Genomic DNA, 22,114 nt, shown 5'->3' with positions numbered 1-22,114 from the left:
GTGCTTCAAAGCACAATTGTTTGTTTCTAATTACAAGAAGGGAAATCCAAGTGCTCCTGAAAACTACAGAGGAATCTTACTGATACCAGTGACACTTACAGTGGTTCTTTGGGTTGTCACAGCATGTAAATGATGCTCTGGAGCCCTGTGGAGTAATCAGAAAAGAACAGGATGGATTTGACTGTTACAAATGTGTAGGACAGGTTATGGCTTCATAGTGTATTTGCAGCGCATTGTATGATTTATGGAAACTTATTTGCAATTTTTTTCATCTTAGGATCTAGTGTACTCCTCCCACTTTCTTGAACAAGAGTCTTCCGTCTCACTTTAACTTCCTCACACCAACCCCTTCCACATCACCCTGTAAAATGTTCACCAGCAAAACCATCCCCAGTCTCATCCAAATGAATGCATCAAAATCCGAGGCTTAATGAAGCCACTTCACTTGGCTACACATTCTACCATACCCGTCATCAAAACAGTCATGGAGGCAGTGTGGGACTTATCTCCAGGTTGCCCTTGCTCTCGCCCCATTCTTTCCATAGGATTACATAGGATATATGGCACAAAACAGGCCATTCGGCCCAACCAGTCCATGCCGGTGTTTATGCTCCACTCGAGCCTCCTCCCGTCTTTCCTCATCTAAATCTATCAGCATAACCCTCTATTCCCTTCTCCCTCATATGCTTATCTAGCCACCCCTTAAATGCATCTATACTATTCGCTTCAACCACTCCCTGTGGTACCGAGTTCCACATTCTCACCACGCTCTGGGTAAAGAAGTTTCTTCTGAATTCCCTGTTGGCTTTCTTGGTGACTATCTTATATTGATGGCCTCTAGTTATGCTCTTCCCCACAAGTGGAAACATTCTCTCTGTATCCACTCTATAAAACATTTCATAATTTTATAGACCTCTATTAGGTCATCCCTCAGCCTTCCTTTTTTCAAAAGAAAAGAGACCCAGCCTGTTCATCCTTTCCTGATATGTATACCTTCACATTTCTGGTATCATCCTTGTAAATCTTCTCTGTACCCTCTCCAGTGCCTCTATATCATAGAGTCATAGATAGAATCATAGAGTTATACAGCACAGAAAGAGACCATTCAGCCCATCGTGTCCGTGCCGGCCATCAAGCCCTGTCTATTCTAATCCCATTTTCCAGCACTTGGTCCGTAGCCTTGTATGCTATGGCGTTTCAAGTGCTCATCTAAATGCTTCTTGAATGTTGTGAGGGTTCCTGCCTCTACCACCCTTTCAGGCAGTGAGTTCCAGATTCCAACCACCCTCTGGGTGAAAAAGGTTTTCCTCAAATCACCTCTAAACCTCCTGCCCCTTACCTTGAAACTATGCCCCCTGGTTATTTACCCCTCTACTAAGGGGAAAAGTTCCTTTCTATCTACGCCCCTCAATTATGTCCCCCCTCAGCTTTCTCTGCTCCAAGGAAAACAACCCCAGCCTGTCCAGTCTCTCTTCATAGCTGAAGCGCTCCAGCCCAGGTAACATCCTGGGGAATCTCCTCTGCACCCTCTCAATGCAATCACATTCCTCCTATAGTGTGGTGACCAGAACTACACACAGTATTCCAGCTGTGGCCTAACTAGCGTTTTGTACAGCTCCATCATAACCTCCCTGCTCTTATATTCTATGCCTCGGCTAATGAAGGTAAGTATCCCATATGCCTTTTTAACCACCTTATCTACCTGTCCTGCTGATTTCAGGGATCTATGTACATGCACACCAAGGTCCCTCTGATCCTCTGTCCTTCCTAGGGTCCAACCATTCATTGTGTATTCCCTTGCCTTGTTAGTCCTCCCAAAATGCATCACCTCACACTTTTCAGGGCTAAATTCCATTTGTCACTGTTCTGCCCATCTAACCATCCCGTCTATATCGTCCTGTAGCCTGACGTGTGGCGACCAGAACTGCACGCAGTACTCCAAGTGTGGTCTAACCAAGGTTCGATACAGGTTTAGCATAACTTCCCTACTTTTCAATTCTATCCCTCTAGAAATAAACCCTAGTGCTTGGTTTGCATTTTTAATGGCCTTGCTAACCTGTGTCGCAACTTTTTAGTGATTTGTGTATTTGTACTCAAATACTCAATACATTCAAATATCTCATTGTCTATCAACTTTCCCAACTCTCCCTCAATATCCTCAACATTTAACTAACCACCGTGGCTGTCCAAAGTGTCTCCTCATGCTTGGCAACCTTAACCTGCACCTCATCTTGCCCTCCCTCATATTCTCCAATTTCTCCCAATGTCCTCTTCTTAGAAACATAGAAAAATAGAAGGAGTAGGCCATTCGGCCCTTCAAGCCTGCTCCGTCATTCAATATGATCATGGCTGATCCTCTATCTCAATACCATATTCCCGCTCTCTCCCCATACCCCTCGATGCCTTTTGTTTCTAGAAATCTATCTATCTCCTTCTTAAATATAGAAACATCGCCACTTGTGGGGAAGCGCATAGCTAGAGGCCATCAATATAAGATAGTCACCAACTTCTCTCTCAACCTCATCCTGCCTACTAATCTCCCCATCCATTCACTTCATCGCACAGGTCTCAATTACCAACAGGACCATTTCCAATCTCTTCCTCCTCTTTTTCCTTACACATCCCTTTTTCTTCCCTAACCCCACCACCCTTTTATTCTGCACCTTCAAAAACAAAACCTAATTCCTACACAATTGGCCTCTAACTCCCAACATCCTTGCCCCTGGCCTGCTGTGTACATTGACATTAATGCCATCGTCAATCTGCTCCACGACGACTTTACCTTAGTTTTCAGCATGCATAATGTCTCCAGTTGGCCTCCCCTGGTACAATAGCCATCTTCAGTGACTCGGGTCTCTAAGCAGAAGAATAGAGTGCATATGGTGTGACACCTTCCTGCCTGCCCAGAGCCAGATCTGAATTGACTATATCAAGCAGCACCAGAATCTCCCTCGCTCTGGCCAAATCCTATTATTACTCCATGGCCATCCTAGAGAGCAAGAACACTGAAAGCCCTCTTCCTCAGCCTCCTTTTCCCACACTCTCAGTGAGCAGGTGATGGATAGCTTCCTTTCCAAAATCAATGCCAGCTGTGCAGCTTTCACTTGTATTTTGAGCAGGAGAATGGGATTAGGCGAGGTGACTCACGTGGAGCAAAACTGGCACCGACTTCATGAGCCAAATGGCCTCTTTTTGTCTTGCAACATTCTATGATAGATTACATAGGAATGGGCAATAAATGCTGGCATTGCCAGTGACGCCCTGATCCCATAAACGATTAAAAAAAAACATAGGATATACAGCACAGAAACAGACCATTTGGCCCAACCAGTCTATGCCGGCGCTTATGATCCACTCGAGCCTCCTCCCGCCTTTCCTCATCTAACACTGTCAGCATAGCCCTCTATTCCCTTCTCCCTCATATGCTTATCTAGCCTCCCCTTAAATGCATCTATACTATTTGCTTTAACCACTCCCTGTGGTAGCGAGTTCCATATTCTCAGCACTCTCTGGGTAAAGAAGTTTCTTCTGAATTCCTTATTTGATTTCTTCGTGACTAACTTATATTGACAGCCCCTAGTTTTGCTCTTCCCCAAAAGTGGAAATACTCTCTTGTGTCTACTCTATCAAAAACTTCCATAATTTTAAAGACCTCTATTGGGTCACCCCTCAGCCTTCTCTTTTCAAGAGAAAAGAGACCCAGCCAGCTCATCCTTTCCTGATAGGTATAACCTCGCATTTCTGGTACCATCCTTGTAAATCTATTTTTGCACTCTCCAGTGTCTCTATATCCTTTTTATATAAGGCGACCAGAATTGTACACAGTATTCCAAGTGTGGTTTAACCAAAGTTTGATACAAGTTTAGCGTAACTTCTCCACTTTTCAATTCTCTCTCTCTAGAAACAAACCCTAGTACTTGGTTTGCTTTTTTTATGGCCTTAACCTGCATTGCTACTTTGTGATTTGTGTATTTGTACTCTGAGATCCCTTTGCTCTTCTACCCCGTTTAGATTATTATTTTCTAAGTAATATGTGACCTCCTTATTTTCCTTACCAAAATATGCCTCGTGTTGAAATTAATTTGCCAGTTATATGCCCATTCTGCAAGTTTATTAATGTCCCCCTGTAATTTGTTGCAGTCCTCCTCAGTATTGACTATCCCCCCCAATTTGGTGTCATCCATAAATTTAGAAATTGTATTTTTGATTCCAAAGTCGAAATCATTAATATAAATTGTGAACAACATTGGTCCCAGCCCTGATCCTTTTGGGACCCCACTTTCCACCTTCTGCCACTCTGAAGATCTACCCTTAACCCCTGCTTTCTGTCTTGAAGCCAGCTAGCTATCCATTCTGTTACGTGTCCCGACTCCAAATTCTCTGGCCTTAGTCATTAGTCTATTATGTGGTACCTTATCGAAGGCCTCTTGGAAATCTAGATAAATTACATCTACTGCATTACCCTTGTCTGCTCTCTCTGTTAACTCTTCAAAGAATTCAATTAGGTTGGTCAAGCAAGACTTTCCTTTTTGAAATCTATGCTATTCATTATTATATTTTTGGTTTCTAGATGTGTTATTTTTTTCCTTTAGTAGGGATTCCATTATTTTTCCTAACACCGATGTTAAGCTGACTGGTCTATAGTTCCCTGGACATGTTCTATCTCCCTTCTTCAATATAGATATTATGTTAGCTATCTGCCAGTTCTCTGGCACTACACCTTTTTCTAACGAATTATTAAATATGTGTAATAGTGCCTCTGCTATCTCTTCCTTGGATTCTTTTATAATGTGCAGATGCAATCCATCTGTACCAGGGTTTGAGTTTGATTAGGGTTAGGGTTATTTAATAGCTTTTTATTTTAAATGCAGTTATATCATTTCTAATGTTATTCCCACCTGATCTGTCTCCCTGGTAAATACTGAAGCAAAGTAATTATTTACTATTTCTGCCATTTTGCTATTGCGGCCTGTGATTTTATCCTCACCGTCCCTTCGTGGCCCTATTCCCATCTCGACTTCCCTTTTTTTATTTATGTGCCTGTGGAATATTTTACTATTTTGTTTTATGTTTCTTGATAATTTAATTTCATAGTTCCTCTTTGCCTTCCTAATTGTTTTTTGACTGCTCTCCTAATCTCTTATTTATCAGGGAGACAGATCAGATGGATGTGTCATCGGAAGATTAGAAATGATATAACCGCATTTAAAATAAGAGATATATTAAATAAACAATTTTCCCTTGCCGTGCTCTCCCCTGCTGTCCATTTACTTAATGTATGCCTCTTTCCTAACCTTCAATTTTTCCCTTATGTCTTTATTCGTCCATGGTGTCTCATTAGTGTTTTAGCTTGTTCTTGAGCGGAATATATTTTTCCTGGTCTCTGTTGAACACCATTTTAAATGTTTCCCATTGCTGTTCTACATCATTGTTTGCCAATATTGTTGTCCATTTTATTTTCCCAAGTTCTATTCTCAGCCTCCCAAAATTGGCTTTTCTCCAGTCTATTACCCTGGTCTTCGTCATACTTGTGTCCTTCTCAATTATTATCTTAACGCGCACAGACTCTGGTCCTAAAAATAGAATGGGCTCCACAATTCTGAAACTTGGATGATGCTGGTAGACAAAGAGTGAGTATGCTTCAGTCACTGAAAGATCCATTCCAATTCTTGTTGATTCTGAAACTGGGTGGCAGGTTGACTGAAGATCTGCCCAAGGTAGCAAGGGCTTTGACTGACTGAGAATTATAAAAAAGAAAAATGCTCAGAGTTGTAACAACTTTGTAAATTAAAACTTGCTAAAAATTAAGTTAAACTGTGCAGGTACAAAAATCTTCTAAAGAACAGATTAACAGTTTAATTTACATATAAGATCACTGAACTTCCGGTGTGTAGAATTAATAATAGGAACTGATGCAAATGACAAAAGCAATGGAGAGGTGATTAAGACATGGCACAGCAGAGGTTAGCAAGACCAAAGATGACTACCATTTGGCAGCAAACACTTTTAAAGACAACATCCCTAGGGGTTTTAATTCTGGAGTATTAATGAATCGAATGAATGAGAAAAAGTACAAATTTCACTTGTATATCTCTCAAAGTGGCACTAAAGTAACTGGTGAGACCACCAAAAAAAAAAATCACAAAGGGTTACTGTTCTGAAGGGCTTACCTTTACTGTACCTGCCTTTAGAATGGTATAATTTGGGGAATACTACGCTACAGTGATAAGTGGGAAAGTTTTCAAAACAGTCTAGTTTTAATTAGGAGTGTAACTTTTGCAATATCCAACTGAAGTTTTGATCTCTTTATTCAGTTTTAACTCGCAGTGCTAAATTTGTAACTTGTTATTTTCCAAGAGGTAATATTTTTGATTAAATCCTCAATTCAGCCAGCTCATGAGTTTTTGATGAAAAAGTCCCTTCAGCCCATTTAATCTCATCCTTTCATAATACAAATCGACCAATTTCCCATTACAGCATCTAGTTGTTTCTGAAATGAATCCAGTGCCCTGGCTTCAACTACTTTCCTTGCAACCTATTCCAGCTTTTGCTGACCCTCTGTGGAAAGACAAACTTCTCGACATCCTAAGTGTTCATTCAACAAGCCGAAACCCGTTTCCTGTTAGATGCACAAGGGCAGCAGGACAAAATTATTGGTTCGATCCACTTAACTTCTTTAAGTTCCTTCCCTAGATATTTCTTTTTAAGAATGGGAAGCCTATGCTTATCAAGTCATTTCTCATAGTTCCTCTTTCAAACTTTGGGGATCAGTCTCTTTGCACTGTACTGCCTTTAGACCCTTTATCATGGCATAGAACTGTAAGCAGTATAGTGGCCTGAACAGGGCACTGTGTAACTTCAACATGAGCTCTGGGTATTTGAGCTCAAACGTTTGGAAATATAACCCAGCATCTTATTTGCTTTCTTTATTACCACCTCACATTGGTGAATGACTAGCAAATTAACACCCTCCTGTTTCTTGCAAATTCCCCCATAACAAGTCCTATCCTCCCATGGAGTGCACATGCCTATTTTTACTTCAAATATGCAGTGGCTAGAATTTGTCTTGATTTTATCTTCCCCACCCCATTTCAACTGTGAATTTAACTAACATACATTGAGGCCACGTACCAGGAACAGTCCCAGCATGGACTCCAAACTCGCAAAAGCTGCTGATTATAATGTATGTTGTTATATTTGACAAAGATTCTATTGTGTAGGTTATTCTATTATTGTTTGGTCAGACAAATTGAGTCAAACGGCAAGGTTGGGGTGGGAGCGAGAGTCATCTACCATCGATAAATCTTGTGAGAAAACACTTTTGAGAGAGTTTTTAAATACAGCTAAAAGACTGCTGCTGTTGTGAAAGTGAAACCCAATTGTTTCTTCTCAGACTGAATCAACATTGTCAGTGGGTTGCAGTCTCTCAGCTCCTACTGCCCACCTCAGAGTAGTGTTGGTGGAACATTATTCAAGGCCACGAGAGACTAATGAAAAAAAGGGTAAGAAAATTTACTGCAAAGAGTTGTTAAACAGAGGTTACCGCATGTAACCCAGTGTAATACAAGATTTGAGACGACAGGAAGGGACTGCATATCAATGAGTTGTTTAATAAGGATATTCTATTAATACAATGGCTGATATTTTTTTTAATTGGTATAGAAGAAAATTGAAATAAATGGGAGATCTTCCACATTTATGGTCATACAGGAATTCTAGTTAAACGTGGCAATTCGGTAATATACCAGTGCTTCCGTGGCCCGTGGTCTTTCAATCATTTCTGAGGTATTTATACATAATGTGTCTAAAGGATTAACTTCAATGAAGCATTTCTGCTAGAATGGTTGTATTTTAGGGTTTTTTTCGGCCAGCTTTTTAATCACATCTCAATTCCCAAGGACAGCAACACCAATATAAATCTAGTCATATGGGGCCTAACTCACACGGCCAAAAGTACTAAGAAATGTAATACACAAATGTTGTCACACTGTCCTGAAGGTAGCCACTGTATTAAAATCACTATATTAGACAGCCCAGCTTTTAATTAAAACATCTATGAAGCTGTTTGTACCATAAAATTGAATTTATATTTTAAGATCTAATTATGTGTTTTCTGGTCACACTAAATAAAATGAGCACTAATGAAAATCAGGATTGGCAACAATACAACTTTATAGAGCGTCTGTGCTGCTGATGAATCATCCACTCCCATCCATCATTGTGCTGCTACAATCTGTACTTCAGTTCAATGACAGCTCCACAGAAGCTTTGACAAATTAGTCAATGTCCTCGGCCAACTCAGTACCATGAAGGAAAACAATTAAGTTAAAAATCCAATATTAGTTGGATATTGCCTTTCATTGTTCTTAGCTACAAGGTTCAAACAAGTAAATTAATGTACACGACGGTCCTTCTACACGCGTTCTCTCCACTGTGTCTACTGACTGTGCAGAAAATGTGACCACCTCCAATGACAAAGTTCAAGTAATTATACTAGTCATGATAAATTGCAAATGTAATTTTTTTTTAAAAAACTCAATTTGAAAAGAGGTTTAAACATAGGCCTGGTGTACTGCATTAGGATTCCTATTTTACCATGAAATGTTGGTAAAGAATGGCTCCACAAGCAGAAATTCAAGTATGAGTGACCAGTTTTTAATTGTAAAGTAGGTGCAACATTATTAAAAATGTTACAACACTGCACGACCTGTAATGCTCACAATATTTACAATTACTGTCCTTTACATGAAACCATAAAACCCTAAAGAGAATTTGCATGGACTGGAACAAACTACTCCTATCACCCACATAAATGCCATCAACCAATTAAAATCAAGTGCACAAAATACTTTACATATTCTACTAATGTAAAGTATACATGTGAGAAAATACAAATCAATTAGTTAAATGTCAAAACAAAGAGCAAAGTTGGTCATTACACGACAGTTTAGGAGTAAAGCAAAGAAAGGCAAAATTAAATATAAAAGCACGCATCTTTGATGAATAAAACATTTGTTTTGACATAAAACAGCAGAAAAGCTGACTGATAAGAAAACACAGACAACAATACCATCAAAACAGAACACATCAATTCAGAATGGGGAAAAAAAGGTGAGGGGAAAAAGAAAGACTTCATTTCACATGGAGTTTGCATGTGGGACTGTGGTAGACCTCCATGCCATTGCACAAAGGACAGAATTCTAAACAGAATAGAAATGAACATTGGCGGTGTGAAGTGTCTGCCATAATCAAGTTATCACATAACCATGCCTCATCTGCTGTTAAATACAAAAACAGCATCTTGCATATAAAAGCTTTAAGCGGCATTTTTATTTATCCTCTTTACACTGGTAGTCTCTTGTATGTGTACTCAATAGAAACCAAAGAATTTTGTACACTATTTTGTACAAGAAAAGATAAACTGTGCATTAAGTATGCTTGTACATGACAACTTTATACAGTATTTACAATTTGATATTACCATGAAATTTTGCATATCTATATACACAATGAAAATTCATCAGAAACATTTGGACTGTTCAGTTTTTGATATTCTTGATCTTTTAGTACTGTAGAAAATGTCACTTTTTAGGCAAGCAGTAGATAAACTGTAACCATGATCTCACAAGGTTTCTGATGAGCTATCCAGCATATATTTTTTGCTCATTATTGAAGAAACACTGTACCACTGTTCATTAGCACCTTGTAGCCTCGTGGATAATTAAGACTCTATATACACACAGTTCCACCCTATAACTCTATGTCAGTGATGAAGACATTGAACGTTATCTAGAGATTTTTCGCCTCTTGGCTTTTGGTGACTTGACTTGTCTTTCCTTCTGAGGTGTCTGGTGAACCTGTAAAATGTAAATTAAACTACAGATTAAACAACGGAAATGCAGTGAATTTCTTGAATGAGATTAAACAAAATAAGATACAAATCTGTACAGCATGACTATTGAATGTGGAATTATTTTGGTGCCTGAATTACAGAAGTGACCGTCGCATGTGCAGTATGACGATCAGAGTCTTTGGGTATCCTAGCCCACTCAGTAACAGCAGAAAACATTGGACCAATAGTTTACTGCCAATTGATCTCTACTGAGGTGTAGTGTAAGTCTAAGATGGTTGAACTGTCAAAATTGTAGTCTCAAATTCTATTCTTTTCCTACAGGTTGAGCAGATGAGCATAGACTAGACAACGCATACCTGATTAAAGCATAGAATTCCAATATACTGCACCCAATAATTCCCCACTGTATACATTTCTTGATCATAGCACAATACTGGAGTACAAATTCCTGATCCAAGCATAAAAACGGTTTCTCAAATACTTTACTGCTCAACATAAAATTGAAATTTCACTTCAGTTACATATTTTTTAGCAGTGTGTGTAATCTATATTTATGATGTGTTTGTTATTTTATTTTAAGATTAAACTGCTGAATGAATGTTTCCATGGACTATGAACAAAAATTCTGCACATTGGCTGTTTTTATCCAGTTTATGGAAGTCCTGATCCAAGCATAACAAGTCTTGGAAATCTGACACTTACCAGGATTCAACTGTATATACAGGGTACTTCTAATAGCTGCTTAATTCTAAGCAAACAAATCACTTAATTTCATAACCCAAAGAAATAAAGTCACAAGTTGCCAGTGAGTGAAGCATAAATATGAAGTTGAATAGTTTTACTATTTAGCAGGTACCTGGGTAACAATCTATTTATACCATTATTCTAATTTTAATAGGCAGCAGAGTGATGTGTGTGGAGTGCCTATGATTTAGTAGCACATGGCTCATTTCCAGACGTTTAAACAGTCTGTTCAGTCAGCCCATTTTGTGGACTCCAGATTATGGGATTAGCATCACTGTAATCAGCCTGAAGCAAGGGAAAACACTGGTATGAGGGGTGTCCTGTGGTTGTGAAAGGTGCTATATAAATGAAAGTTCTCTTTTTTTTCTTTTTAGACTTGGAGAAAAGCACTTTGGGATATATGTGAACCAGAGAAACATGGACTGGGGTAAAGACCAAAGACTCACATTTATATATTACCTGATCAGATTTCTCAGAAACATCTCCAAACAATGAATTACTTTGAAGTACAGTTACTTATGTTGGTAAAGGCAGCAATCATGTTGCAAACAGTAAGATCTTGCAAACAGCAATAAGAAGAATGACGTTAGCTTGCTTTTGGTGGCATTGATTGAGGAAGGAGTGTTGGCCATTCCACAGAGAATACTTTCATGGGATCTTTAATATTCAAATAACAACGTGTATTTATATAGTGCCTTTAACGTAGTAAAACGTCCCAATGCGCGGCACAGGAGTATTAGAAGACAAAAACATTGACACCAAGGAGAAATTAGGGCAGGTGACCAAAAACTTGGTCAAAGAAGTAGATTTTAAGGGGCGTCTTAAAGGAAGAAAGAGAGGTAGAGAGGCAGAGGGGTTTAGGGAGGGAATTCCAGAGCTTAGGGCCTCGGCAACAGAAGGCACGGCCACCAATGGTTGAGCGATTATAATCAGGGATGCTCAAGAGGGCAGAATTTGAGGAGCGCAGATATCTCGGAGGGTTGTGGGGCTTAAAGAGATTACAGAGATTGGGAGGGGCGAGGCCATGGAGGGATTTTGAAAACAAGGATGAGAATTTTGAAATCGAGGCGTTGCTTAACCGGAGCCAATGTAGGTCAGCCAGCACAGGGGTGTTGGGTGAACGGGACTTGGTGCGAGTTAGGGCATGGGCAGCTGACGTTTACGTAGGGTAAAATGTGGGAGGCCAGCCAGGAGTGCATTGGAATAGAATAGCAAAATACTGCGGATGCTGGAAATCTGAAATAACAACAGAAAATGCTGGAAGCACTCAGCAGGCCAGGCAGCATCCGTGGAGAGAGAAACACCCGAGTTAATGTTTCAGACCCAGGTTCTGATGAAGGGTCACAGACCTGAAACGTTAACTCGTACGTTGGAATAGTCAAGTCTAGAGGTAACAAAAGCATGCACGAGGGTTTCAGCAGATGATGAGCTGAGGCAAGGGTGGAGACGGGCAATGATACGGAGGTGGAAATAGGTGGTCCTAGTTATGCTGCGGATATGTGGTTGGAAGCTCATTTCAGGGTCAAATATGACAAGGTTGCGAACAGTGTGGTTCAGCCTCAGACAGATGTTAGAGAGAGGGATGGAGTCAGTGGCTAGGGAACGGAGTTTGTGGTGGGGACTGAAAACAATGGCTTCAGTCTACCCAATATTTAATTGGAGAAAATTTCTGCTCATCCAGAACTGAATATCGGACAAGCAGTCTGACAATTTAAAGACCATGGAGGGGTTGAGAGAAGTGGTAGTGAGGTAGAGCTGGGTGTCGTCAGCGTACATGTGGAAACTGGCGCTGTGTTTTCGGATGATGTTGCCAAGAGGCAACATGTAAATGAGAAATAGAAGGTTCCAAGGATAGATCCTTGGGGGACACCAGAAGAAACGATGCGGGAGCAGGAGGAAAAGCCATTGCAGGTGATTCTCTGGCTACGATTAGATAGATAATGGAACCGGGCGAGTGCAGTCCCACCCAGCTGGACGACGGTGGAGGCGTTTGAGGAGGATGGAGTGGCCAACCGTGTCAAAGGCTGCAGACAAGTCAAGAAGGATGAGGAGGGATAGTTTACCTTTGTCACAGTCACAAAGGATGTCATTTGTGACTTTGATGAGAGCCGTTTCAGTACTGTGGCAAGGGCAGAAACCTGATTGGAGGGATTTAAACATGGAGTTGCGGTAAAGATGGGCACGGATTTAGGAGGCGACAACACGTTCAAGGACTTGAGAGGAAAGGGAGGTAATAAAGGAAATAAAGCATTAGAACAGCTGGACAAACCCTTGGTTTAATATCTCATCTGAAGAATTACCCCATCAATAATGTAACACTCCCTCAGTACTGCATCACAATGGCAGTCTAGATTATGTGTTTAAATTGGGTTGGGGGTCAAATTTAACACATTTCTGACCCAGAGTGAGAATTCTACTAACAGCCAAGCAGACAATCCAAGATGACCAAGATGTTTGTAGCTACTACAAGGACCAAACAACAGCTGTAAGACAAGTGAACTGGAAGCACAGCAATTGCTACATGGACAGGGCCCAGAGAAAAATGGTTTGTTATTAATTAAGGCAGAGCTGCTTTTAAAAAAAAAAAGTAATGTTTGTAATGTTTTGGGTAGCTTTAATGCTTTTGTTTGAGTCACTTTGGTGCCTTTTGGTTTTACACGAGTAACTGTATGATCAATAATATTCAGATGTATGCATGAGTAATTGGAGGAACTAAAGATCAAGTGCTTTGCATTCGGAACTAAAGAATTCTCAGGTCACTTCAGTTATATTCCTACCAAAATATATATAATAGTACCATAAACCAGTTGTTTGAAAATTATTGGAACCACTTATGTGTCCCCATCTCATAGCAACAGCTGAGCATATACAGAACACAAATACCAACCAAATGCTAGAAAGGCTGCCCTATGTATGGGTTAAAGCCCAATTGTCAACATAGTGCAAATTGTCTGCAAATGCCTTAATTATTCCCGAGTACCAAGCTTCTTTTTAGGGGTTTGGTACGTGGATCTCACTTCTCATAATCTTCAACATGAACTTCAATGAACAAAGCTCAGGACATTAAGATGTTATGGCTCAAATGGCATGAAGAACATTGGAACATACCATAACAACGCATGTCAGACTGCAACCAGGGAAGTTGAGTACGCACTTTAAAATTTCAACTTAAAACATCTCAAAAAATTTCACTGTATAAATAGCATACTCCATGGCCACCAGTGTGATGCAATATACATCCAGTTTATGGATCAAACAGGGCACACATTTGACTTTGTGTTCCTTAGTTGCACTCGCTGTATAATGTTTCACACCAGTAGCTGTGGTATTCTCCATTTATACTGAAACATTTCCAATGTTCCAATTCACTTACCATGTAACTGAATGGAATAACATTCCCATTATGACATTACTGCTTTCACATAGTGAAAATCCAAGTGCTAATCTTTCATCGTTTAGCCCAGAAGGAGCAGCGGAATGTGCTTCACAAATCAATGGCAATCGTTGTCAGAGTCATAATGCACTTTAATCTCTGTCTGCACACTGAGTGAATCTCTTAATTATACTTCTTAAAAGTGTTCATTTCAGTTCAGCTACAGGAATGCGTCTCAGGTGCAGGGTCTTTTTTCTCAAGGTAGGCAGCTCGATTCAGGTCAGGCTCACAACCTGAAGAAGCAGAGAATGCAGTAAGTTGAAATTCAACTACAATTCAGGAAACCGTCTCAGGATCGCAAACTATTTACGAGTGTGTACAGTGTTAGTACACAGTCAGTTTCAGGATCACAACTTGCTGCTTTCTCAGTTTCAACAATTTGTCAGTCAGTAAAACTCAGCCAGCTCCTAATACAGTGACAGCTCTGAAACCCTGATATATTGAAATGGTGTCATTTACAAACAAAATTTCATAATACCTATAATTCTTTATTATTCTATAAAAGTCTAATATATGAAGCAAATGTAGAGAATGGGATACAACCATGGAACACTTATTCAGAACATTAACTGAATTAACTGAAAGATTAGTCTACTACTTTTAGACTTCAGTGTAGAAACATCATTGCCTGTAGTCCAAATGGGGTAAGGCAATTTAATAAAAGGACATCTATTCTTTGACAACGTAAATTGAAATATCAGCCACACTTTAAAAAATATATAAACCAGTACAAGATTGATGATCCAAGACAACATGCAATAATGCACTGAAAGAGGATTAATGGTAAGATGACATTAAAGAGTTATAAAGTTATAAATGCTCAAATTGTTTCAACTATGCGGAGTTCAATCCACTTAAGTAACATTTTTCTTTGCTCCCTAATACATCAGTCATTGTCCTTCATTTATGCACTGAATTTCCAGTATTGCTTTGTGTACCCTTCCCTAAGCATGTCAAGAATACATTAAATTCACCTCAACTGCAGCAAGTGGTTTAGAATATATTCAAAGCTAAAAACTGATGGGAACCCTGTGCTGTTAGTGGAGTAATTTTCTGATTCGATATTTCTGTGCTTTCTCAAGTTACAATATACAAAACACTTACATTTACAGACATCTTATCCAGTTCATCCATGGCCTCTTTTATAGCAGCTTCTAAATGCCTCTTTAGTTTTTGGTTTCTGGGGGGAGGGGGAAGAGAGTAATTTTCTGCTCATCTTATATGCTTGCGTTATATTGTTAAGCTTTTTCAGATCGCTTCCATTAATTAACCTAATTTTTTTAAATTACTCTCTGTAATTGGCCATTTTGAACTTTTTCCAAAGTGTGTGGGAGAATCAACTATCTGATTTGATAAAGTCTTCAGGAAACAAAACTTTTAAAATTTCATGGGAGAAGTTTTTGTTCATTAAAAAAGCACTTTGGAAATTTAATAAAAATTAAATTGTGATGGCAAGAAAAATACAGGCGCATAAATGCCACTAATCTAAAAATTTATCGTCACTAATCTAAAAATGTATTGTCACTGTAATCTAAAAATGTATTGTCACTGTAATCTAAAAATTTATTAGAATGAAGCCTACAATTTGTCATTGAATTCAACAGAGAATTACTTTGAAGACTCAATTAAAAAGTTTATGATATTTAATTTTCTATTCTTAAGTATGATTAGTTGATTAAGAAATTTATCTCATTAAAAGGATACATGGAGCGGACTTGTCAAAGACCTAATGTATCACAATTCAGTTATTGAATAATAAGATGAAGTATAAACTATTGGCTATCTTAATGAATGAAATATTTCAGCAGGATTTTATTTTCAGAGATAACTGGGCTCGACAGTAGTGCAAGTCTACTAAAAAGCTTCGTTTGGTTTAACTTTTAGAAAAACCAGAAACGTAATTTAAGGTCAGCTCAAAAAAGAAACTTGTGTTGATCAATACGAAAAGAAAATCAAAATTAAAAAGTGCTGATTCTACTAATCATCTCCACAGGTGTTTAACTATTGTCTCTAAGCATCTTCAGTTTAATCCACTAAACTAGATTACTCCTCTTAATTTAAATTATGAATGATGATTCATTTCTTTAGTACTAAATTTCCATTTTGCTGTTATTTATGTTGTTTAATTCAAATTATTGGATGTCGATTCTTTTAAAATGCAAAAGTGACATTGAATGATCAGTTGTGTACCTTATTCACTCATGTTTGAAGTTATTCTGTAGATTTGTGCAGCTCTGTCTCTAAAATTAGCAATGAGGAGGCTTTTAACTACAAGTAACCAACTGACAAAGAATAGAATACTCCGGAGTGAGAAAAGGTCATTCAGTCCATTCCATCCAGAGTCCATGTATATGATTATTCAGTCATGTATTTCCCACTGACTCATTAGACTCTTAGTACAAATTAATTCCCTGTCGTCAAGCTGCAGCTTTGCAGGAACTGTGGTGTCTTCAACTCTCAAATGGCAATCCCAACAGATAGCATGTTGTGATCTCCCAGTTATTTGTGTGGTACGGTATTAGAAAGCTAACCAATTCCACACCAGGAAAAGCTTGAATTGAAAAGAGAACTTACTACAGGTATAGTGAATCTCATTCTCTGATGATAATCTCCACTATATAAAGGACATGAGAAAAAGTCAAGAATAAGGCTATTGAGCCCATCTAAGCTTATCCCTCTTTACTGAAACTCACCCAGCCCAACATCCAACTGCAGTTTGAACTTCTGTTGGATTCCATGACCTTAGTTGGTAGATTATTCTAAACATTTATTGTCTAAGTAAAGATTATTCCTCCCCAGGTCACTAATTCAAACTTGCATCCTCTTGCCCCACTGGCCTGACTCTCAAAGCAATTGTTATGCATTCACCTTACTTATATCATTTAGTATTTCATATACCACAATGAAGTCCTCTCTTAATTATCTTTTTGTTTACATGTGGGCAGAGAATTAAATTTAAAAGTGCAGGTATGTAAACTTCCCTTTGTGAGGTTTGTCAACTGTAAGAACTGACTGACTGGGTATGAAGAGAAGTAAAAATAGGATAAAATTGTGGCACACACCCGAGTAAATTTTAGTTACCGAGAAATTAACACTTTATTTTGGAAACCTAACTTTAAAGAGAAAACTGGTTAATAGACCCAACCATACAAAGGCTGAAAGAGGGACATTTAGTAATTAGACTAAATGATTAAAATTTAGTATCACAGATCTTTTGAAAAGAATCACAGGAGTAAAGCAGTCATAGGAGTAAATTGTTCTTAAGTGATTTTAATTAGTTTCCTCCACCCTTTGATCATTCCTTATCCCCTTCTTTCAAAGCTGGCAGTCTATGCTGGTGTACTATTCCACAGGTATTGATATTCCCAAATGGCCAATATATAGTGAGCCTAAACAGCAATCGACAATGAGTTATTTGACCATAGGTCTATCACAGTTGAGCCTAATTCTCAACACCCACACATACTGAATTCCAACAGGAATCAATGGGGCAAGAACCCAAACTGATTTCTTCCCCTCGAGGAGCCAGCTGTGCATCCCCACCACTGTACCCTCAGATTATATCAGATCAGGAATCAAACTTGTGGCCTTTTGTGATCTACATAGCTCAGCACCGCACCACACAGTCACCTTACCCACTGAGCCATTGGGGAACTTTTAAAAAATTTGTTTATGGGATCAGGGCGTCGCTGGCAATGCCAGCATTTATTGCCCATCCCTAGTTGCCCTTGAGAAGGTAGTGGTGAGCCGCCTTCTTGAACCGCTGCAGTCCGTGTGGTGATGGTACTCCCACAGTGCTGTTAGGTAGGGAGTTCCAGGATTTTGACCCAGCGACGATGAAGGATCAGCGATATACTTCTAAATCAGGATGGTGTGTGACTTGGAGGGGAACTTGGAGGTGGTGGTGTTCCCATGTGCCTGCTGCCCTTGTTCTTCTAGGTGGAAGAGGTTGCGGGTTTGGGAGGTGCTGTCGAAGAAACCTTGGGGAGTTGCTGCAGTGCATCTTGTAGATGGTACACCGGTGGTGGAGGAAGTGAATGTTTAAGGTGGTGGATGGGGTGCCAATTGTAGGGGTCGCAAAATCCCCTCAGCCCCCGAAGATAGGGAAATATTAATCCACATCGTGGACGAAGACTTGTGTGATTTAAATTGTCTTTGGGTTGGACAATGTTTTAAAACATACCCAGAACCACAAAAGGCTGCGTTAAAAAGCTCGTAAGCTGGGCAGCACTTGGACACTGGAATCAAAGAACTTTGTGAAAATCGCACACTTTAAGATTGTACATTTTATTAAAAGATGTACTCTTGAGTTTTGGACTGTTTAAATTGCCCAGGGCATAAAAATGGCTGAACAGACCTCATGGAAACAGAATTATAAAAAGGCAGAACAGGACAGACAGGCTGTTAGCATATGAAATGCTCAGCGCTGCCCTGTAGTGGGTTTGAATGGAGCCCGAGCTGTCAGTCACCCTGTGGTATTGGGCGGGTCCAGTAACCTACAAGCTGCTTGTTTACACTGGGGAGTAGTTCGTTTGAGTCAGCCAATCATCAGACAGCAAGCACAATGGGTTGTTTACACACATCCATTCACTGAAATTGACTCTACTACGTGATGTCTCCATGTATGAATGGAGGAAGTTAAAAGCCCTTCTCTTGTGTATTCGGACTTTTCGGCATGAAATTGCGCACGGACCTTTTCGGCGCGAAAACAGCAGGGGCTCCCAGGGTATAAAGATTAAGCCCAGGAAGTCCTCTCTCTCTCTTCTTATGTCTACTCTTTGGACTGCAGGTGAGCAAGGCTTCTGACCCACTAGCAAGACAATCTAGTGAGAAGTAAAGGGGTAGTAATTTAAGGGAACTGTTGCTAAGATTGTACGGTTAACATTGTAGCCATTTATCCCTCGTTTTTGCCATCTACCTTCCCATTAAGCAATTTTACCATGATTACTTTGATCGTGTAGTGTAGTTTCTTTAGTTTTAATAAAATTTGACTTTCTTGCATCCAAACCATTTGTCCGTTTTTAATATATCATTAATTATAAGTTCCTCCAGTCAGAACTGGAGGGGAGAGTTTAGCGATTCGAAACCGCTGATTGGAATTGGTCACAGTGCAGTGGAAAAGGCTGCCTGACCAGGTAAATTACCGTAAACCAGGTAAAGGATGCCCCCCTACACAATCAAGCGGGCTGCTTTGTCCTGGATGGTGTCGAGTTTCTTGAGTGTTGTTGGAGCTGCACTCATCCAGGCAAGTGGAGAGTATTCCATCACACTCCTTACTTGTGCCTTGTAGATGGTGGAAAAGCTTTGGGGAGTCAGTAGGCGAGACACTTGCTGCAGAATACCTAGCCTCTGACCTGCTCTTGTTGCCACAGTATTTATGTGGGTGGTCCAGTTAAGTTTCTGGTTAATGGTGACCCCCAGGTTGTTGATAGTGGGAGATTCAGCGATGGTAATGCCACTGAATGTCAAGGGGAGGTGGTTAGACTCTCGCTTTTGGAGATAGTCATTGCCTGGCACTTCTGTGGCACGAATGTTACCTGCCACTTATCAGCCCAAGCCTGAACATCGTCCAGGTCTTGTTGCATGCGGGCAAGGACTGCTTCATTATCTGTGGAATTGCGATTGGCGCTGAACACTGTGCAGTCATCAGCGAACATCTCTATTTCCGACCTTATGTTGGAGGGAAGGTCATTGATGAAGCAGCTGAGTGGGGTTTTTACCCCCTCAATAAAATCCTCACCTGCCTAGAATGGTGGATGTCAAAAATGGGCTTATTGAGTAAACCTGCATTTCCAAATGATGAGTCTTGCTAGACGTGAGCACAGGTCAGAAAAAGGGTCACAACACTAGCCTTGATTTTCCAAAATGTGCTCCTGTCTATCCAGGCTCCACCTGGGTGTGTGGGGATCACTGCCTTTACTCTATATTTATTGAAATGACTATAAAATGGTTTCAGCTGCATTTTAGACTCAATATAGTCACATTCCCCTTAGTAGGGATGAGTTTGAAACCAAAATTATATTCAATGCCATGTCCTACATGTACAAAATATTTAATATAAAAGTGACAATATCAATTAGCAGTAACTCAAGAAAAGAAGAGCTGTACACTATTTTAAGTTTAGTGACAGCAGCCTTGAAGGAGCAAGTGACTGATGAAACTGTGGGCAGAACAGTGATGGATAAAACTAGATAAATGCAAGTATTGTTGAACAAAAAAAAAAATTGGATAACATATGCGCTCCATGTATGGTGTTGAATAGCAAAGTGTGAAACTCGGATATAGGAATGCAGTATTAATGGATTTGGTGCTAAGCATGTTCAATTACTGTAGAGCAGCAATCATCAAAGCAAACAGAATGCTGATCTACATGGGCAAAATAGACTGCAAGTTGGAGGAAGTCATGCTTCAACTGTACAGTGCTCAGAGCAGACTGCACCCGAGGTTCAGTTCTGATCAAGACACATTCAAACTTGGAGGCAGTGCAAACAAAAGTCACAAAATTGATCTCGAGCATCAGGGGACAAAGTTATGCATGAGAAAAGACTGGGCTTTCAGCCTTGAAATAAGACAACTGAGAGGGGACCCTTAGATGGTTTAGGAAAGGTACATCCTTACCACTTCAAATTAATCAGACACGAGGCCTAAATTAAAACGGTTCAAATTGGGAAAAGACAAATTTAGGTGAATTCAGGAAGTTCACCTTCAAATGATCAATACATAGAATGGACTTCCAGGTAGGTTGGTGGAGACAAAAATCCTGGAATAATTTAACAGCTGGATGCTATAATGGGGTACTTTCTGGATGGATATGCTGGAACAGATTAAATGGCCTTCCTTTTCCTTACCTATCTTCTGAACAGGTATTTTAAAATTTATTCAGCAAACATTGCGTGTTTAAAGGCAGTGGATGAATGGAATATTTCCCTTTTTTGATACTTCGTGTCAGCAGTGAGCACACACCAAAAAGTCAGAGAAAACACTGACTAGGTGCACAGGAAACAACTCTTAACCTTTAGGGTGGCAGCAACTCCAGACTCCCTGGGCTGGCCAATTTTTCTTTTCAGTTAACTCAGTATGATCACAGAACATTTTGTACTTTAACGATGCTATATAAATGCATTATTGTCACATCACCAAAGTGATCAGGTTACGTGATTTTTTTGGAGCACAACACTGCATGTTTTGGTCGCTTAATAACTTGTCAGTAGCCCAGGAAAGCAGATGCCACTGGAACAAGCTGTCTCTTTAGCAGCATCCTAGGAATGAACATCTAAACTTCAGAAGAGCACTATCTTACTATAGTATAAAATTTACATTTTCCCCACAACCTGCTTGCAACCGGAGTGAAATTGCCAATTACAGTGTAGTACCACATTTTAAAGCGTTTTGTAGAATCACCCCATCTTGGAACTAGTCAAATTTAATTATACATTTGGCAGAGTGAGGAGACTTTTATCACATGTCCAATTACTCATAGATAGGATTTAACAAATAGTGTGCTTGGTGTATATAATCCATCCAATTTCCAAGGAGTTTGAGCAACTTTCAGAGAGGTCTTCTTCGGTCTCGGGCTGTCCTACAAATACATACATTATGCTATGAACAGTTTCACTGTATATTTTGAATTGCATTATGTTTTCAGGATCAAAGCAAAGCAAAATGTGCAGTACAATTGTAGATGCAGTAACATGAGTTCAGCTTTTGACATCAGGTTCAAGACCAATGTGGCCTTCTGGTTGTAAAACTAAAACTGGTCAAAGGAATCTCTCCACAAAACACATGAAATGTTGTATTTTCTTAGAATTTTGATTCAAGGGTAGATAAAGGACCAGATCTGAATATTCATCCCTCATAGTAACATTACCAATTATTAAAATTGGTCATTTAGTAGTTTGCTTATATGAGATTGTTGAAGGCATTGAGTGTCACTGACCCCACGTATACCTTTAAAACAATTAAGCAATATTTGGGGAGAAATACTGGGAAAGGGTTAAAATCTCTCTCCTATGTCTGTGCTATTTTGGTTTATGCTGGGTTATGCAAAATATTGGCTAACTACATTTAAAAAGGGAATTTATTTA

General features: G+C 39.5%; 1 protein-coding gene across 5 annotated transcripts in view; it reads right to left on the bottom strand.

Annotated features, from left to right (window-relative positions):
* Positions 1 to 8,633: 8,633 nt before the first annotated feature.
* The window catches only part of mbd5 (methyl-CpG binding domain protein 5), a 236,049-nt gene continuing 222,568 nt past the window's right edge, over positions 8,634 to 22,114 (bottom strand). For 4 of the 5 annotated variants that reach the window (XM_085986680.1, XM_085986681.1, XM_085986684.1 and 1 more), the window contains one exon: positions 8,634 to 9,857. In XM_085986680.1, the coding sequence (XP_085842806.1) occupies positions 9,786 to 9,857 (72 nt within the window). In that variant the 3' untranslated portion in view covers positions 8,634 to 9,785. Of the gene's footprint in view, positions 9,858 to 13,995; positions 14,264 to 22,114 lie in introns of those variants that run through there. The other variant, XM_085986682.1, reaches the window with a different exon arrangement.

The sequence above is a fragment of the Somniosus microcephalus genome, chromosome 4 (genome assembly GCF_052327205.1).
Source record: "Somniosus microcephalus isolate GS21.2 chromosome 4, FLI_Smic_1.0, whole genome shotgun sequence".
Taxonomy (NCBI): domain Eukaryota; kingdom Metazoa; phylum Chordata; class Chondrichthyes; order Squaliformes; family Somniosidae; genus Somniosus; species Somniosus microcephalus.
The sequence above is the reverse complement of the archived record's forward strand: the minus strand, read 5'-3'. Positions and strand labels throughout refer to the sequence as shown.